At 40.6% G+C, this 18,651-nt stretch overlaps 1 protein-coding gene across 1 annotated transcript; it reads right to left on the bottom strand.

Annotated features, from left to right (window-relative positions):
• Positions 1-246: 246 nt before the first annotated feature.
• LOC100710501 (collagen alpha-2(VI) chain) lies at positions 247-18,556 on the bottom strand. The gene is given in 29 exon segments (XM_025904106.1): positions 247-2,127; positions 2,210-2,248; positions 2,336-2,791; positions 3,551-3,703; positions 3,788-3,833; positions 3,931-3,966; positions 4,056-4,118; positions 6,066-6,164; positions 6,251-6,301; positions 6,382-6,444; positions 6,540-6,602; positions 6,887-6,949; positions 7,345-7,407; positions 7,495-7,530; positions 7,628-7,681; positions 7,761-7,824; positions 12,248-12,264; positions 12,266-12,310; positions 12,475-12,528; positions 12,617-12,661; positions 12,766-12,792; positions 12,888-12,914; positions 13,040-13,084; positions 13,181-13,234; positions 13,332-13,397; positions 13,818-13,838; positions 13,926-14,536; positions 15,580-15,748; positions 18,389-18,556. Coding segments are annotated over 28 exon segments (3,126 nt in total). The 5' UTR covers positions 15,743-15,748; positions 18,389-18,556; the 3' UTR covers positions 247-1,525.
• Positions 18,557-18,651: the final 95 nt, after the last annotated feature.

Consider the following 18,651-nt stretch of genomic DNA (forward strand, 5'->3'; position numbering starts at 1 on the left):
ACAAATTCACTGATGTCCTGAGAGCTTTCTTTCATAAAAGTTTGCAGAAACAGTGCATATGGAGGTAGTTGATATTATACACCCGTGGCCATGGAAGTGATTGAAACACCGGAATGCAATGATTTGGATGGGTGAGTGAATACTTTTGGTAATATAGCGTATATTGAAAAAGTCTAGTCTTTCTTAAAGTGAGTTACACAAGGCAGTATCTGTATCATAGATACACCCGCAACACATCTTGGGCAGTTTTTGTGTCTCCTGTACACCCTGAAGTGTAATTTATGGTCCTGTAAATGTGTCCGTCTGTGTACACGTTTCTTTTTCACCCACCCCAGACGCACTCCAGTGCAGTCCTCCCAACATTCTGACTGCATGTGTCTAGAAGCAGATGATGCAAGCGTCTGCCGAATGTTGATTCATAGACAAGTGGGCCAGAATAGAGCAGGGACTGCTAGCGGAGTTCAGCGAGTTCAGGAAAACCATTAAAAAAACTTCAAAGATGAAAAGGATACAACATGAAAAGCACAGACATTGGACAGTTTTCATTGTTTTTAACACTCATTTTCACTTCAGCTCTTTGTATGTTATAAATTCGCTTTTCTCCACTGCTGGCTGATGTACCAACAGCAGCACAAGCTAGAGTGACCCACAGACTGCTGTACCACATATTTTCACATTGCCTCCATCTGGCAACAGGCAGACGGGCCATCCTTGGATTGCCACCGGACAATGAACGCATCACCACTGCAGGACCATAAATTCTGCTTGAGCTGCAGCTGCCAATGAATTACTTTAATCACTGACAGAACGACGTTCACGGGCAGCACCTAGAGACCCTCAGTTGTATGGCACATGGCTTCACTTTTCAAACACAGTGGGTGCCTGTGTTTGTCTTTTATATACTGTCTATGGGTTAAAGAAGAAATCTAGTTTATTTCAACCTTGTGTATTTCCCCCATCAATTTGGCCATTGCAGCTCTACAAGCTGTCACATAAAACCAATTTATCGAGGAAACAAGCGCAAGCTCCTGAGGTTATCCAGAAAATGTAGTCTTTTAACTTTTGCTTTAACATCTGACCTAAGCTTAGAATTTAGCTGCCTGGAGTGGACGTGTTGCTAATTGCATCTGCATCCAAAAATGAAAGTGTTGGGATGATTTTCTACAAACTGTTAAAACAAAATCATGTCACAGGTTTGTTTTTATTTAAACTTTAGTACAGATGTGAGGTGTTAAACGAAGTGGAGGATGAACTTGGCTCTTGGCTCTGCATGGTGTCAAAGATGGGGAATATCCTCAGAGATATCTGAGATATCCTCAGAGGGTAAAATAAAGGACTGCACTATGACCCAGTATAAAGCTGCAGAGAGCACAGTCTTGTTTCACTGTAGGATGCTTTCCTCAATAGAGCCACAACAGCCACATTAATGTAAAATACTATCAGGTTGAAATAAATTGTAATTATCCTTGAAAACGCTGGATGAACAGCTGTAGCACCAGTATTGGCTCACAGGAGCATTCTCTCTCTAACACACCCACCGGATGAAACGATCAAACATACTGGACCTTAAAAAATCTGAGAATTTTTCTGCTTTGAAGATGGCGTGCTGGTCCCCCATAGCCAGCTTTGTTAGGACTTCTTGATCAACATCACTTCCTGTGGCAATCACCGTGGAGACCACCTCGTGACGACGCATGGCACTGATCGCCTCGTCCAGGTTGTCGCTGTTAGTGACGCCATCTGTAATGAAAACGAATGAAATCTCTGCATTGGGCCTCGTTTGCCGGGCGCCTCCTCTAACCAGGATGTTGTTGATGGCGTGTATGATGCCGGGCGCCACGCTTGAAGAAGAATCTAGATACTGTAAAGCTGTTAAGCTGTTAACAATCTGGGCAAGGTCATGTGTTAGAGGGAAGGCCACCCGATTGTCTGACTCCTTGCCAAACTCCATCAGTGCCAGACGGGCTCGCTTTCGATCGGTCCTGGTCCTGGCCAGTCCCAGCCTGTCTGCAACCTTCTGAACAAATTCACGAACAAGGAGGAAGTTTCTCTCCCCGAGACGCTCTGAACCATCCAATAGAAATACCAAATCCACAGGCCGCTCAACACAAGGAGCTAAGTCAAGTTCTGAAACGAAACAAAAAAGAGCAATCACTTCCTGAAGTGCGTTTCCTCATAAACCAATCCTATAACTATGAATAAAACCCACCACTTGTACAGGGGAGATCAGGGCACTTAATAACTGGATCTGGTGAGAAATTAAACAATCATAGGTTAGACAAACACCACAAGGACTAGTACTGTCAGGCTGCTGAGATTATTTGTACAGGCTTACCAGGACAGAGGACAGTTTCCATCTTTTCTAAGAATTCATCAGCCACCAAGTCGCTGTAGCGCCTCATCTCAGTAGCCCGGTCCTTCTTGTTGCACGCGATTGACACCAGAGTCTCGCTGTCGTGTCTGGTGTCAAACATGTCCCCTATCCCGATGGCATTCACCACCACAGCAGGGTCGTTGCAGAGGTATGTGAGCTGATTGTCGTCGTCTCGAGGGTCAAAGCGGCCGTCTGTGACCACGACGACGGACACTTTGGATCGGGCTCTCTTGCTGTCCCTGATGAGGTTATCATAGGCGTACTTCAGAGCAGAGGGGGTGAAGGTGCCCCCAGCAATCCACCTCAGATTCTTCACTGCAGTTTTGAATGCAGTCATGGAGTTTATGTTTGGGTCATCGAGACGAATGCTCTCAAAGGTCCCATTGTGACTGTATTGTACAACTCCAACTCTCGTGCCTAGGAGATACACACATCTTAAATCAGTCTAAAAGTCAAACTTTTAGATTTATTATTTCTGCAAATCTTTTTGGAAAAGCATCACAGATAAATTTGTCAGGGACTACTCGGTAACACCGATTTACAGCAGCACGCCGGTTGCAGGCTTTACTCCAATCATAATTTGTAATGTCAGCGAGTGATGGAGCGCAGTGCAGATAGGTTGTGGCTCTGTAGTCTTAACAAGTGAAAAATCCCTGGATTGAACCCAGGGGGTTGCATCAGGAAGTGCATCCAACAAATAAAAATCTGCCAAATCAAACGTGGAGCTACACACAGTGGTGACGCTGTGTGAGGAGGGAGGAGCTGAAGCTGGTTGTCTTTCTTAGTCAATGATAATATGTCTGCGGGTCGGAGTAGGAAGAGATGCCAAGTTTGGGCTTCTTAGGTGAACAGGCATAAAAGGCGTTATTCAACATATAGAAAATAAAAAAGAAATTGAAGTTTTGGTTTTATGTTTACAGACAGAATGTGAATCACAGTCTTAATATTATTCATTTTCACTTGTTGGGTATTTAGCAACTTTCTTAAAAAACACCAACAAACTGTTGTTTTGGTGTTGTGTTCTCAGCATGAATACGAATCAACCATTTTTATGTAGCACGATTTGAAATACTTTAGTCTGTAGTCTGTCTGCAGAGTCACAGTGTTACTGAAGATTGGTGGGTATTTTATCGTCTTTTGGGTAAATCTGTAGAACGCTTGCTTGCTTGGCGTTACCAGTTGTTGATGTAGGTTCGGGCGCCATAGATCCCAGCCTGTTGATGGTGTTGATAACAAAGTTCTTCTCCAGGGTAAAGTTTGTCAGCCCGACACTCTCTGAGCTATCAATTACAAACACAATGTCCATAGCTCCACAGTGCTTCTCGCAGTCTGAGAGACAAACAACAAGAAGACCATCAACGTGTTTAAACACCACATTTCTGAAGCTGTGTTTGAGTGCTTATACTTTCTTACCGCAGCAACCACACGTCTCTCTGATGTAGTTCATGACATCACATTCCTGCAGTGGCATGTGTGCAGATTAAAAGTAATACACTGAAGTGAGTAAAAGAATTCTTGCATTTAAAATACATCAGTCTTTTTAAAATTTTACTCACAGTGAGCCCAGAATCGCCTGCTGGTCCTGAATCCCCCTGCACACACACACCACAGAGAGAACAATGTACCTGGATCTCAAACTTGCATGCATGGTCAGCTCATTATCTGTGTGGCTGTAGCTTACATCAGGTCCACGTTCCCCTCTAGGCCCTCTTTCTCCTGGCGGCCCTGACTGGCCTGGTTCACCCTAGATACAAAGATATTTACAGTCAATGAAACCTAAATGACTCACAAAACACTGAAAGCTGTGCAAAAACACTGATGTTATTAAGGCTTGCTAACAATTTAAATATATGACACCAAAGAAAAATCACAGCACACCCATGCAGCTGGTGTCACATGATCCTGTGGGACTGCTGTGGTCTGATCATCTGTAATGTGTTTGAATAGGAAACAGCACCTGGTAAAATATCCAGCAGCTTAAATAGCATTGTTCTTTGGCCTAATTCATACATATTTTTTTATTTACCTTGCCATATTTTACAACTGTCACTGTGAGGCAAAGGCAAAGTGATGTGCTCACACTCAAGAGACTAAATTCAACCTCATTTATTTGTTTTTTATCACTTAACCTCAAATGACATGCAGCTGTGCACTGCAGATATTTTCAGTTTCGTCAGCTAAGCTTTTGCCTCCATTACAACACAACAGAGGTGGATAATGCTTAATTTAAGGTGGAAAAAAAAATCCCCAGCAACATCTATTTCCAGAAACACCGAGCTTTCTATTCTGATTGGTTAAGGTAGAATAATAACGGTCCATGCAAACAGAATTCAAAATAAACTATTGGTTTCGGGGAGGTGGAAAGAACCGTTTCATTAAAAAAAATAAATAAAAAAGAAGGAAAAAATGACCAAATAAATGTTTTCACCTGATTACTTTCTGCCCATGTTGTTTCTGTGCATCGTTTTAATATAATGTAATTTGCAAAAACATACTCCTGGTAATTGGGTCATTTTGTGTGATTGTAGAAAACAGCTTGAGCTGATTTGGTTTTGATGAAAATCAGGTCAAGGTCACACTAAATGTGAAACTCTATAAACATTGCCCTTCTGGGGTTGTTGGACACTCTGAGTGCTCTTGTCTCTTTTGGTTTTAATAAGGGATTGCTCTATATTCTGTTTATCATATTCCCGGATGCTTTTCATTTATTTTGTTTTTTTTTTATCTTCAGTACCTCATTCACTTATAGGTGAGTTTAAATTTATTAGTTCCCTTTGTGATCCTCCTCTGTTCCCCGAGTCTTTTCTCTGTGGTTGTTTCCCTCTCGTGTTTGCATGTGAGTCTGTCATATGTTTAGCTGCTTCCTGTCTTAATTTGATTGTCTTGTGTGTTTTGTGCTCTGTATCTAGTTTAAATTCCCTGTCTCATTATCCCTGATTTGTTCCGATTGTGTCTTCCAACTCTAAGTCTACCCTTGCCCCTTTGTCGTGCTGTCACACAGTGCTGTGTGCTTTGCTGCTCTGTGTTGGATTCTGTAATTTCTAGTATTTCTAGTTTTAAAGAATTAAGAGCAACACACCAACCTGAACTACTGCACTAAGCAGATTACAGATCTCCGTATTCTGATGATTAAACATATACCAAAAAAATAAGACAGATGTTTAAGATCATGACCTATTCAGCAATTTTGTGCATGACACACTGTTCAAATTAAACCCCGGACTGTGCTGACTCTTCTCCCATATGTACACTGGACCTTTAAGTGGTCACATTGAGGTTCATGATTTGTGCTGGGTGACTGGGACATTTAACATCTTAATTTTGGACTCACTTTACTCTAGTGTAGGTGTGGTGGCAGAAGTCTCTATAGATATGTGAAACCTGACCAGATGTCATAACCATCTGTAGGTTCAGATTCTCCAAGAGGTGAGAAGACATTTTTTGGGACGTGTGTGGACCAACTTTCAGGTATTTTTTGCAGCAGAACAGCATGGACAACAGGAAATTTAAAGTTTGCACATGAATTTAATCAAGGATCTTGTTGGCTTGTTTGCTGACTTAAAGCCTCTGTGGACAACAGTGTAGGCAGTGGATATCAAGGCCAAGTCTCTCTGTCCTGTCCTGTTTTTGAGTCCAAACATCTATAAAACTAAATAAGTACATCATCAATGGTTTAACAATTGCATCTTACAGGCGCTCCTGAAGGCCCTTTATTTCCGGATTCTCCTTTGGCGCCACAGTCACCTCTGCTCCCTGTGGGTCCTCTCCTACCTGGTGCACCCCTGTCTCCCTTTAAATAGCAGAGTTACTTTAGCCTCAAGAAAAAACATCTGAAGACATGCAGGTCATTTTATGAGGTAAAAAGACAGCTGTTACAGGCGGTCCCCTTGATCCAGGATAGCTGAAACCTTGCCTTCCTCTGTCACCCTTTAGAAGAAAAACAACGTGAATCAGAATAAATTATTTACTGATAATCATGAACAGAAATACTCAGACTTTCTTTTTACCTTTGGTCCAAGTGGCCCAGTGTCTCCCCTTGGTCCTGAATCTCCAGGATCTCCCATCGTGCCCTGCAGCCAAAGAAGATAAAATTCAAATAAAAAAAGAATCTACTTGAAAAAGGAGAAAATGATGGCGATGATGATAAAGTTATAAAGCAACAAACATTTCGTCCAGAGGTGCCTGGTTCTCCTGGCTGACCCCTCGGTCCCGGTAGTCCCAGTTCGCCCTGTCAGAGAGAGAAAATAACAGAAAACCCTTTTTACTGGACTCAACCTTGACTCCAGCCCACACACGCACATGCAGGATGAGTTTCACTGATGTGGATTTGGCAGTTTCAAGCTAATCATTTCAAATTACTTTATAGTTTCTTATAGTTTCCTCTGGAAAATAAGTGTTTTTATGATGAAGGCATGGCTCCAGTGTTGAATGTCTAATGAAGGCATGCCAGGTTCTTGGGAAGCCTCTGAGTCATTGCTCATCAAAAATCCACCCACAGCGTGATCTCCTCACCTTTGCGCCCTTGAGTCCATTTTCCCCAGGCCGACCTCTGCTTCCCTCCGGGCCTCGTTCTCCCTCGAAAAATAAATGAATGTGTCAGAACAAAACCATTAATTACTTCCCAATATATACAAGACACAACAGTAACAGGGAGGCAATAATTCTGCCTCAGGGAAGTGTCTGAGGAATTTTTCTGAGATGACCCACTGAAAGAGAGAACTGTGTTATACTAGTTGTGATTTCACTATTTCAGAGAAATAAAGAATTAAAAACCACAAGCACACTTCCGACTTTCTTCCTCACAGTTCTTTCTTAATTCATCTTTCTTAAAAGGTCACAGGAAGCCAGTGTTTCTCAGTATTTCAAACCAGCAGCTAAAACTGTGCAATTTTGCTTAAAATAAGTGGAAAATGAAATGCCATTCATACAATAAGACAATTCATTTAAAAAAAACAGTGACAAAAGCTTACCTTTGTCCCTTTTGGCCCAGTGTTTCCTTGTGCTCCTTTTACTCCCGGGTTTCCTCTCCTCCCCTGTGAATATTTATTTAATAAATTTCTTTTAAGTATTTTCCCATTTGGAAAATACTTAAAAGAAAAAAAAAAACATGACTCAAATACCTGTTCGCCTTTTGCCCCAGGTGAACCCTTTCTCCCCTGCAAGTGTCAACAGTTTCATTTGAGAGTCGGTTTTGTAAGATCAGTTTAGTGCTTATGTAAAAAATCATAAAATAAAATAAATTCAGGGCTGTACCGGACTCCCTCTTTGTCCAGGCTGTCCTGGATTTCCTTGGCTTCCTCTTTCACCCTAAAGAGCAGAGATTCAGTTTTAAAGTAAAGAAAAATCTTTGTTGTGTGCTCAGTATTTTTTCCACGTTTTTTGTTACCTTTGGACCTGGATTACCCTTAGGGCCTGGGGGGGCCTGGCTTTCCAGGAAGGCCCATGTCACCCTAAACAAAAGCAAAAACAATCAAAAAGAAAAGCCACAAAAAATACACAACTGGATATAATGTAACATTATTAATTGAGTTCCACTGAAAAAATGACTGTCTAGTCATTGACTCTGTAGTTGAGTGAGCATGGGCAGAGATACAGTCCCAATGAAAAATCTAAGACCACTTTAAAAATGGCAAAATACCATATTTCGCATGGTTGGATCTTAACAAGGTTCCAAATAGAGCTTCAACATGCAACAAGAAAAAATGGGAGTGAGGCAAAACATTTTTTAAGCATGCAATTTATTGAAAACAACGTTTAAACTGAAATAGGCTGATCAAAAGTGTCAAAGTTTGAGACCACATGCCAAAAATGTGGATTCATTGTCATTTTCTGTCAGGTAGTCACACTTTCATGACTTTCCGATGGCAAAAACAAAAAAATGTAACCTTTTTTAATGTGGTCGGGTTGTTGAACTGGATAAGCAGGGTCTCTCGCAGTGTGCCATGCTGCTGAGGTGGGACGCAGTAAGACAGTCATTTGGAATTTCTTAAATGATCCTGATGGTTATGGAACAAAAAAGTCAAAAAGTGGAGGACCCAAAGAAATTTCACCAGCACTGAGCCGGAGGATCCAATTGCCTGCCCGTAAAAATACTGGACAATCCTCGACCCAAATGAAGGCCATTACTGGTACCGACTGCAGCCCCATAACCATCAGACGGCATCTGAGACTGAAGGGATTCAAAAACAAAACATGTCTGCAACAGCCTCATCTCCTTGAACCCCACAGCACTGACTGTTTGGACTTTGCATGGGACATTGAAAGGTGGAAGAAAGTTTTATTCTCTGATAAGAAAAATGTAACCTTGATGGTCCTGATGGTTTCCAACATTACTGGCATGACAAGCAGATCCAACCTGAGATGTTTTCTACGCGCCACAGTGGAGGGGGCGCCATAATGGTCTGGGGAGTTTGTTTTTTTTGTGGAACAATGGAGCTTCAGGAGGTGCAGGGGCGTCAAACGGTTGCTATATATGTCCAGATGTTGCAGAGAGCATTACTTATGACTGAGGGCCCCCGTCTGTGTGGTAACAGATGGGTTTTTTCAACAGGACAATGTTACAGTACACAATGCCTGCAGGAAAAGGGACTTCTTCCAGGACAATAACGTCCCTCTTTTGCACCACCCTGCATGTTCTCCTGCTGACAACCTGTGGGGATTGATGGCAAGGGAACTTTACAAAAATGGAAAACTGTTCCAGACAGTAGATGCCCTCGGTGCGGCCATCTTTACCATTCGGAGAAATGTTTCCACTCACCTCATAGAAACGCTTGCTTCAAGCATCCCGCAACAATTTTTTGAAGTGATCAACAATAACGGTGGAGCTACTCACGACCGAGTTTATGTTTTGGGTGGGTTTACAGGTTTTTTTTTGGAAGTGTGGTCCTAAACTGATCAGCTGTAAAAAAGCCTGTTTCAGTTTAAACGTTATTTTCAGTAAATCACATGCTCAAAAAAATGTTTTGGCTCACTCCCATTTCTTCTTGTTGCGTGTTGAAGCTCTACTTGGAACCTTGTTAAGATCCAACCATGCAAAATATGATTTTTTTTTGTTGTTGCCATTTTTCAAGTGGTTTGAAACTTTTGATCGGGACTGAATGTCTGCACACAGCCCAAATATTTAGTCTGAGCTGTTCTTTGGCTACATTCATGACGCATAATTCAGGAAATCATCAGTACCAACAGTTACATCGGCATGAGCTGTACAAGTTGAATGTACTGACAGAATAAACACACATATATCAAGAAAAAAAATGTGGAAAAAATGCCTGCCGAGCTGCTGCAGCTGTCAGCTCTGTCAGATGATTTAATTATGAAAAAAGAGTTTTCCTCTTTGTATTTATGTGCTGTCATTTCACTGCATAACATATGTTATGTTTGCATGGCTGGAATAGAAAGGGGGTTCCTGTTTATGAATACAGCACAATGAAGGTGCTAACATGTCAACATACTGTTTGGTGGCACATGTTAACTGCTCTTCAGACTAATGTTCAGCTTCTCTGTGATATGCATGTCCAGAGTAGGAGTTCTCGAATTTGTGACATTTGTTTTAATATTCATGCCAGTGCCCAATTTAGAATCACCCATTAACCAAACACGCATGTCTCTGGACTGTTCTTGCTGTGAGGTGAAAGCGCTAACCACTACACCACCGTGCCACACAATACGGACAAGTATTTTTAAGATCAATTAAAAAAAGACAAAAACCTAATTATAGCTTTTATAGCTTTTAAAAAAAATCCTTTAAGAATACAAACTGAAAGATTTTGATTTTTGCTTCCATTTTGACATGCATATTTTAAAATGCACCCATAAATAAATGCACACCTCGGTCTCACAGAAGTGCTTTAACTAATGAGAGCTGTTAAACTCTAATTCACTGGCTGAAGCTGCTCTCACGTTCCCTCATTCGTCTTGAACACGACAGTGTTTGTTGGTGGAGGGCTTTTCTGTTTATACTTCAATTAACGGTCAGACAGCCCACATCAGCCTAATCTATCATTTTTGAGGCAAACATTGTGTTGCCACAGAAAGGCGAATATATATAATATCATAATCTAAAGCTCTTATTAGCACAACAGCAAGAGGCTGCACTACCAAGCAAATTCAACATACCCTGGATATCTTTCAGCCATTAATCTGGCTAAGCAGTCACACAAAGTCCTTATCAACAGGATAAGTTCAGTCAGGTTTTTCCAATCTAGCTATGGGCATGTTCCCATGAAAGTGGTGGTGCTGATAGGTCTGCTAGGACCAGAGGAGTACTTTTTCAAAGGAAGACAAAAATCTAATAATAAAAAGATATGAAAAGGTTAAACAGGCAATGCAGGCAAAAAGAAATGCAGCTGCTGCAGGCAAATTTTGCAGTATGAGCGTAACAGGAAACAGGGGCGGATCTACAGAGCAGCAGTGTGTGTGTGTGTGTGTGTGTGTGTGTGTGTGTGTGTGTGTGTGTGTGGAGGGGGGGCGGCAACTAATTTAATATCACATGATAAAGGAGACTCTCTCCTTCCTTCACCTCACAAAACTTTTGTCAACCTCAAGGTAAAGCAGTTATTAAAAGGAGTTTGGGGGTTATATTATCTATCTGACTACAGTCCAGACCTGCAGAAGATAAAGGAGACGGGTGGTGATTCAGAGATCTCCAAACAGCTGGTCTTTAAATATTTTTTTCTCTGACCTTTCTTGGTGCTTGTACCCTTTGGCAATCAGAGCACATTTTGACTGTTTAATAAACAGTCCATAATGTTATGAATCACGGTATCTGTGAATCATCTATGAATGTCTTGCTGTAGCACCAGCACCACATAGGCAGAAAAGTGGTCTTGAAGTAAAAATTGACCCTCACAAAGACCAAAAGAAAATCCAGATTAAAGCTTGTCCAACTAAAAGTAATAGTAGTTGGTTCACTTGACAGAACTTACTGTTTTAACCCGACATGCCAGCTTGTGCAGGCATTTGGTGTTTAATCCTAGCAGATCACATCGTTCAGCTGTTCTGATACCTGTTAAAGCTAAAGAAATATTAGAAATGGTTCTTTAAGGCTCTGCTGTGCCACCTTTAAGAAGCACGCTGAAAATTTCACACTATTTTCTAGTGACAGTACTTTCCTTTCATATATTTGACTTGTTGAAATTAAATGACTGTGCCACTAGTGGCATGGTGGTTAGCACTGTTGGCGCATAGCAAGAAGGTCCTGAGTCCATTTCAATTCAGTTAAGTTCAATTGTGATCTGCTAGGATTAAACACCAAATGCCTGCACAAGCTGGCATGTCGGGTTAAAACAGTAAGTTCTGTCAAGTGAACCAACTACTATTATTTTTAGTTAGACAAGGTTTAATATATATTTTCGTTCGGTCTTTGTGAGGGTCAATCTTTACTTCAAGACCACTTTTCTGAAAAGGATAAGAGGAAGCGAATGGATGGATGAAATTAAATGAATAAATTAGGTATGCCCTCTGAAACTTGTGATTGTTTCACCAAAACACATGTAAGTCGGCAGGTATTTTTAGCTGCTGCCTTTTTCTGCCAAGAAGTCGCTGCATCAGCTGGATATTTGCTTTTACACCGGATGCCCTTCCTGATGCAGCTCGCCCATTAATCCAGGACTGCGACTACACTGGCTTGTGACCCCCCAAGGCTGGGCTTGTTATTATCAGATGAATGTGACAACCACTTCAGTACGGAAATAACTTCACTAGAATCCATCTAATTACTGTGAATATTTCACTCGACAATCAAGTGCTGATCTTACCAGCTGACCATATACCAAAATATAATCGTGTGAATATATTTTTTTTGTTCACTCTAAATAACACTCTGTCTCGTCAGTATGAACTGAAATGATTAGATTGTTGTGATTTAATTCAGACCTTTTCTCCTTTGTCACCTAATGGTCCAGTTTCCCCAACATCTCCTGGGTAGCCATCTGGTCCCTATGAGAGACAAATAAAAAGTGTCTCAGTGGTTCATTTAACCAGAAATGCTTACAATACTAGAAAAAAGTCAATGTTAAAGAGAATCAGTGAAATACATGCAGCTGTATGGCTGATATAAGTTGTTAAAATGAAACAAAGACATACAAATAAATATTAAATACCTTGTCGCCTGGATCGCCTTTACAACCGGGAGTTCCAATTCGTCCAATTTTCCCCTGAAGATTTCAAAGGAGCATTCATATAATATCAGTATATTTATAATCAGATTACGTTTACGGTAAAAATCTCACCGTAAACACTCACCTTTTGCCCATCAGTTCCATTCTTGCCAGTTGAACCTGCAACACCCTTTAGCGAAGAGATAAAATGAACTTCAGTGCATAAACAGTCTTAATTTTGGATGTTGCAGTGCACGAAGATGAAGCATTAAACAGGTTTTTTTTTTTTTTTACCTTTGCTCCAGTTAATCCAATTTCACCCTGTTGAGATAAAACAGACCCATTAGTCCCCAAAAACACTTCCTTCAGTTTAATAAATGAACAGAAATGAGAAATATAAGGATTTTAACTCTTACCTTGTCACCCCTTAAACCAGGCTCTCCCTACGGAAAAGCACAAAAGGACCCATTAATGAGATTAAAAATACATTGTGTAATTAATTAAATCAATTAAATAATTTAATTAATTTTAATGAAACAAAATCATCAAGGAGTGGGGCTCAGCAAACCTTTGGACCAGGTCGTCCAATTGGACCTTCAATGCCAGGATCACCCTGAAATGTAACAAATATATAACTCAATAAATAACAATGCACTTTTTTTAATAGCGTGAAAATATATTTAGGTTTCTAGACATAAATTCTAGGTACCTGTCTTCCTCTTTCACCCTTTGGCCCTGGAGGGCCTGTGTCTCCTTTTGTGCCCTATAAAGATCCAGAGACATACACATTTCAACAGAAGAATCATCGGCACAAGCAATAATAAAAATTAACGACTTTAATTCAGCTTTTTAAGTCTCACTTTTGGACCTGAGGGACCTCTTAGTCCAGGGCGCCCAGGACTCTCAAAACATCTTGGTTTGTAACACTGTGAGATGGAAGAGAAAAACAAAACAATATTAAAAGACTGAAGCCTTTTAAATATTGGTATTGTTAAAAGGAAGCTATTCTGCTAATTTCTAACTTCATAGTTTCAGTCTTGGACTTATAGTAGCTTTGCATGAGTGACTGAAACAAGCCTTTTTAGCTCCTTTCTCCTTCCCTTTGTGGCAGTTTTGTTCTGATTGGTCGTCTTTCGTAAAGAGAGCATTTAAATGGCAAGTGGGTGGGGCTTCTGTGCTTGACATGATTATATTGGGGACATATCCTCTCTTTGACCTCACAAACAGCCAACAGTACAAAAAAATGTGTGAAACTGACAGGGTTGGATCCTGAGCTTGTGGCTAATAGGGATTACCTGCACATACACTCATTATGTGGAACTCAACATAATGAGTAACCTTCTTACCTGTAAATATGCTTGGTATTTCTGCAAAAAAAAGAGAGAAAAAGACAGCAGTCAGTGAGAGTCTCCTGACACAACATTTTAAGTTAAGGCTAAAAGATGTCAGCTCACCATTGCTTTTACGATACGATCAATGGTTTTAGTGCTCAGTCTTGGTTTCCCATCAACGATTTCCACCGCTATGTAGTCGTCACGGAACAGCTCGTACGGAGAGTTCGCTATCTCCCTCATTCCAAATTCGTCGATCTCCTTGGACGCTGCTACTGAGAAAATCTGGATCCCTTGATCCCGGGCCTTTTCTGCCATCACCTTGATCCCTGAACATGGATTTCCTGTCACGTAGCCATCAGTGATGACCACAGCGAAGAGAACCGCCTTCGTCTCTGTGTAATGTTGGGTCATGTGGTGAGTCATGTTTTTGAGGGCACAGTCGATGTAGGTGCCTTTGCCCAGGTATCGGATCGAAGCGAGATTCCTGATGAAGTTCGCTCTGGTTGTGAGCTGGCTGAAGACCACCTGTGTCTGGGAGAAGTGCAGCCCACCTATGGACCAAGTGATCTGGATATGGCCCCTGTACTCCTCATCAGCCAGCCTCTCGGCAAAGATCTTTGTGAATTCTCTGATACTCTCCACCAGGCTGCCAGGTGGGGGCTCCTGCAATGCAACGGTTTCTGAGGTGTCAATAGTGAAGTACACCCTGATGGGACAGTCGATTATACCTGCTGGAGGAGAAGACAACTGTTACTTTTAATTGGAAAAATAATTAAATTGTATTTAGATGCTGAAATGCATCACTCTCATCCTAATTATTGAATAATTGAAACATCACAATAAAAAGCAGCAAAATGCTTGTTAATCTGTGTAGTTTGTGTCCTGGGCTGGTTGATTTTGCCAGGTTACACAGATAAAATGAAAATGATGAAAAATGTGAGGACTATAAGACATTTATGTGTTGTGCTGCAGAGATCTAACTACTACAATTACATGCTAAATAGATAGCACAAGCCTCTCAGATTCAAAGTTATGCTGACCGGACATCGTGTTTTTCTTTTATAAAGTCTATAATTGTAAATCGTGGTCACTGTGCAAAAATGGCTGAAGCTACTTTTTGAAAAGGGACATGAGGGGAAATAACTGGTCAGCCATCTGGCTTTGTTTTTTTGTTGTTGTTTTTTTTAGCTGAGCACAGCAAGCCAAGACTGTTTAAGATTGTGCAGTGTTGCAGAGGAAAACACATGTTCGCTAAAACATTTAGAAATTAAAGAGCACATAGGAGCTGGAACATTTGCTTCAGTTTATAGAACCATCATAATATAACCACCTTATTAGAACCACCTTAAGTAGCAATAGCTTGAAGTAATCATTTCTGGGATGATTTTATCAGTCTCTCACATCATCGTGGATTAATTTTGGCCACTTATCTTTACAGCATTGCGTACACTGAGGTTTGCAGGTATTTCCTTCTGCACAGCTTGTTTCTACCAGAGCATTTCAATCAGATTAAGGTCTAGACATTGACTGTACCATTGCAACAGCTCCATTATTTGGTTTTCTCAGCCGTTCTGTTGCAAATTTGCTGCTGTGCTTCTGACCTAAATTTAGCTGAGCTTTAGCTGCATGCTGTCACACAGGTATCCTCACATTTGACTCTAGATTACTTTGGTATACAGAGGATCCAAATACTTTCACAGCTGAATCAATTAAAGTCAAAACCCCCAAAAATTACCATTATTTTAAGCCAGAAAGAAATTAAGGGAACCTTCACCTTCACAGCCTTCAGGTCTTGGCGTGGGCTCAGGTAAGAGTGGAGGTATTGTTGGCTCTGGACTGTCACCTCGCCCCGGTATTGGCCTGGGTCCTCGAGGTGTAAGTTGAAGGTTTACAGTTTGGACCAGCAATATAAAGACAAACCCTGAAAGCATTGCCATTTTTTTCTGCAAAAGAAAAAAAAAAGAAAAAAGAAAAACACAAACAAGACGCAGGGATGAATAAAACTGTTCTTCAGAGATTAATTTTGACTGTAAAGCTGTAACTTTATGCAGGAAATAGCTGTCAAACATGTGAGTGTTCACAGAAGGCATCTACACAGCGCTTAGGAATGTTTAATGTTGTTTTAAGTCATGTCAGTGAACAACCACACTGTGTGGAAACAGAAGACAGAAGAATGTTTGAACATGTTTCATCTCACCTGTTTAATTAAACTGAAATCAGCAGGAGCAGCAAAGATTCTGTGGAACTACCGTCCCACAAGAGTTACTGTTTGATAAGAGCTGGTGGTGTGTTATTGCTGGTGATAACTTACAATTTTTTTTTCTGGAAGTGGAAAATTCCAACAGCATAAACCAACATCAGAAATGACAAATGAATAAAACTCCGCTTAAAACTGCTGGTTAGTGCAACTTCAGTCTGCAGGAGGGGCTTCCAGACTATTTCATGTCAAGCATTTCAAATGCAAAAAAAGACAAGATAGAAATCAAACCTGTGGGTGGGGGTGCTGATGTTGATGTTGCACAGAGATGGAATGCAACTTATTTGGTTTAATGCTTCCGCTCTATCACGTCCCAGAGGGCATACCGAACGGTTTTATTCTATTAAATTCATACTGTATTTACACGCTACTTCATACACCTTGCTAGTACTGAGTTAGGCCCCCTTTTACCTTCAGGACTGACTTAATTCTACATTGCATGGATTCAACAAGGTGGTAAAAACAATCCTCACAAGATTTGCTCCATATTTAACTGATAGCATCACATCCAAATGCTGCAGCAGGAATAAACTCATCAGATCAGGCAATGTTTTTCCGGTCTTCTATTATCCAATTTTGTGCAGGAAAATTCCAGTCAACAGTTTTTTAAACACTCAGATCCTGTCAACAACAACCATGCCATGCTCAAAGTCTCTCTGTTACCACACTACATTTGCACTGAAGGCTGCTCAATGCATTCTGAATGTGCCGCTTACTTTATTAACATTTCAATGTCAACATGTCCAAAAAAATAAAACAAAAAGTAAATCAGAAATGCGGACTCTCTGGCAGAACAGCCCTGTTTAATTTTATTAGATTATACATTATACAGATTATACCTAACAAAGTGTCCTGTGCCAATGCTTAATTGTATTGTTAAAGCCTTTATTAAAACACATTGTCTGCCTCAAACTTAGCTTGAGGCAGACAGTGGCAGAAAAGCCACACACAGGCAAACAAAAATAAAAATCTAGCTACTTTATACACATTTAGAAGTTAAGAAAAACATGTGAAGACTGATTTCAGACACAGGCCTAATTATAACCTTTAAAACGTAATTTCATGTTTTTTTTGTTTGGTTTTTTTTTGCAGTTTTTTGCAAGCTCATGTGAATCAGAGATAAAGCTCCTTAAACAAAGAGCAGATTTAACCAGACAGTCTTTGCAGAGGTGCACTGGAAATAAACATGCAATATAATATATATAAGCATTTAATGAAAATTAATTTGTGCTGTCATGTTAAGTGGAGTACTACAGAGATGGAACACCTTTTTCTTTTCTGAAAGAAGTCAAAAAAATATTTATTTATTTATTTATTTTTACACTACAGAGAACATCTAAATATCTTCTAAAATTCACATTAACTGTAAAGAAAAAGAGCAAAAGTAACCAGAAGACTAATTTATTCGGTCTATCAGTCGATATAGCGTGCAGTACAACTCTTTAAATCTCCGGTAAATTTAAAATAAAATATAGGCTGCTTACCGAGGCGACGGGAAAGAGAAAGTAAACTCCAAGCTGCGATTCGAGAACTACAGGAAATTTAAGCAATTTCTACAGATGGTAAACCTGACACACCCGTCTCAGCGGGACTGTTCCCATATCAGAAAACATCAGAAGGGGGATGGAGGGGCTGCTCGTTTGCGAACGAGCGCTAGAGACGCAGGCGTCACTGGAGAGAAAGAGATGTTCAGATGATTGTTTGCTGGCAGCTGGAGATCAGCAAGGTCTCCAGGACAGGTCTGGAGACTTAAGAGGTTTCAAATAAATAGAAAAGGCTGAAATAAGCCATTTATCCACCTGATCAGACGGATTAAATGCCAGAGTCACAGCAGATTCTCTCTAAAGAGCAGCTTTACAAACACATCAGCTCCCAGTGCTACATATCCTTACATGGAGACAACTGCTCACACTCACCCCCTCTGTTTATGTTTCAAGGCTATACAGCGTGAGAGATATCATGCTGAAATTTAAGTGCTGAAGCTTTATTCTTTTTACCATACTTTCACTTTGTTCAGTTATTAGATCAGACTGTTGAAAGGAAAATCAAATGATGAGTGTTTTCTGCCTCCAGCCTGTCAAAGATGAGGATTTACTGCTTTTCTCACTTTAAAATCAAAGAGACCCTGAATTAAGACAAAGAAAGATGCTGACAATGTGAAAACCGAGCACGCAGCTTACTTTAACGTTTTTGTTGTTGTTGTTTGTTTGTTTGTTTTTAAAGAAATGTTCCTATTTCCATTTTCTGGGTACATTTTCATGAGGTCTAATTAAAAAATGTATGGAGGCATGTTTGCATCCACATGTACCTGGTACCTGGTCTTTACCTGTAGTTCAGCGAGAAAACCAGCATCCACCGGTGGTCTGACAAACCATCCTACTTTGGCAAAACGTCCTACCGTAAGTAGTTTACGCACACTTCTGCTGTTCACTTGGCCACAGTGTGCCCTTCACATGAACGTGGACCCGCTCATAAAATCTTTGCTCCACAGCGCCACCAGTGGTCAAAACAAAGCAGTGTAATTTTTTTCGTTAAATTTATACACTGACAGGGCATTTTATTAAGTACACAGCACCTAGTACCGGTTTG

Source organism: Oreochromis niloticus, linkage group LG16 (assembly GCF_001858045.2).
Source record: "Oreochromis niloticus isolate F11D_XX linkage group LG16, O_niloticus_UMD_NMBU, whole genome shotgun sequence".
Taxonomy (NCBI): domain Eukaryota; kingdom Metazoa; phylum Chordata; class Actinopteri; order Cichliformes; family Cichlidae; genus Oreochromis; species Oreochromis niloticus.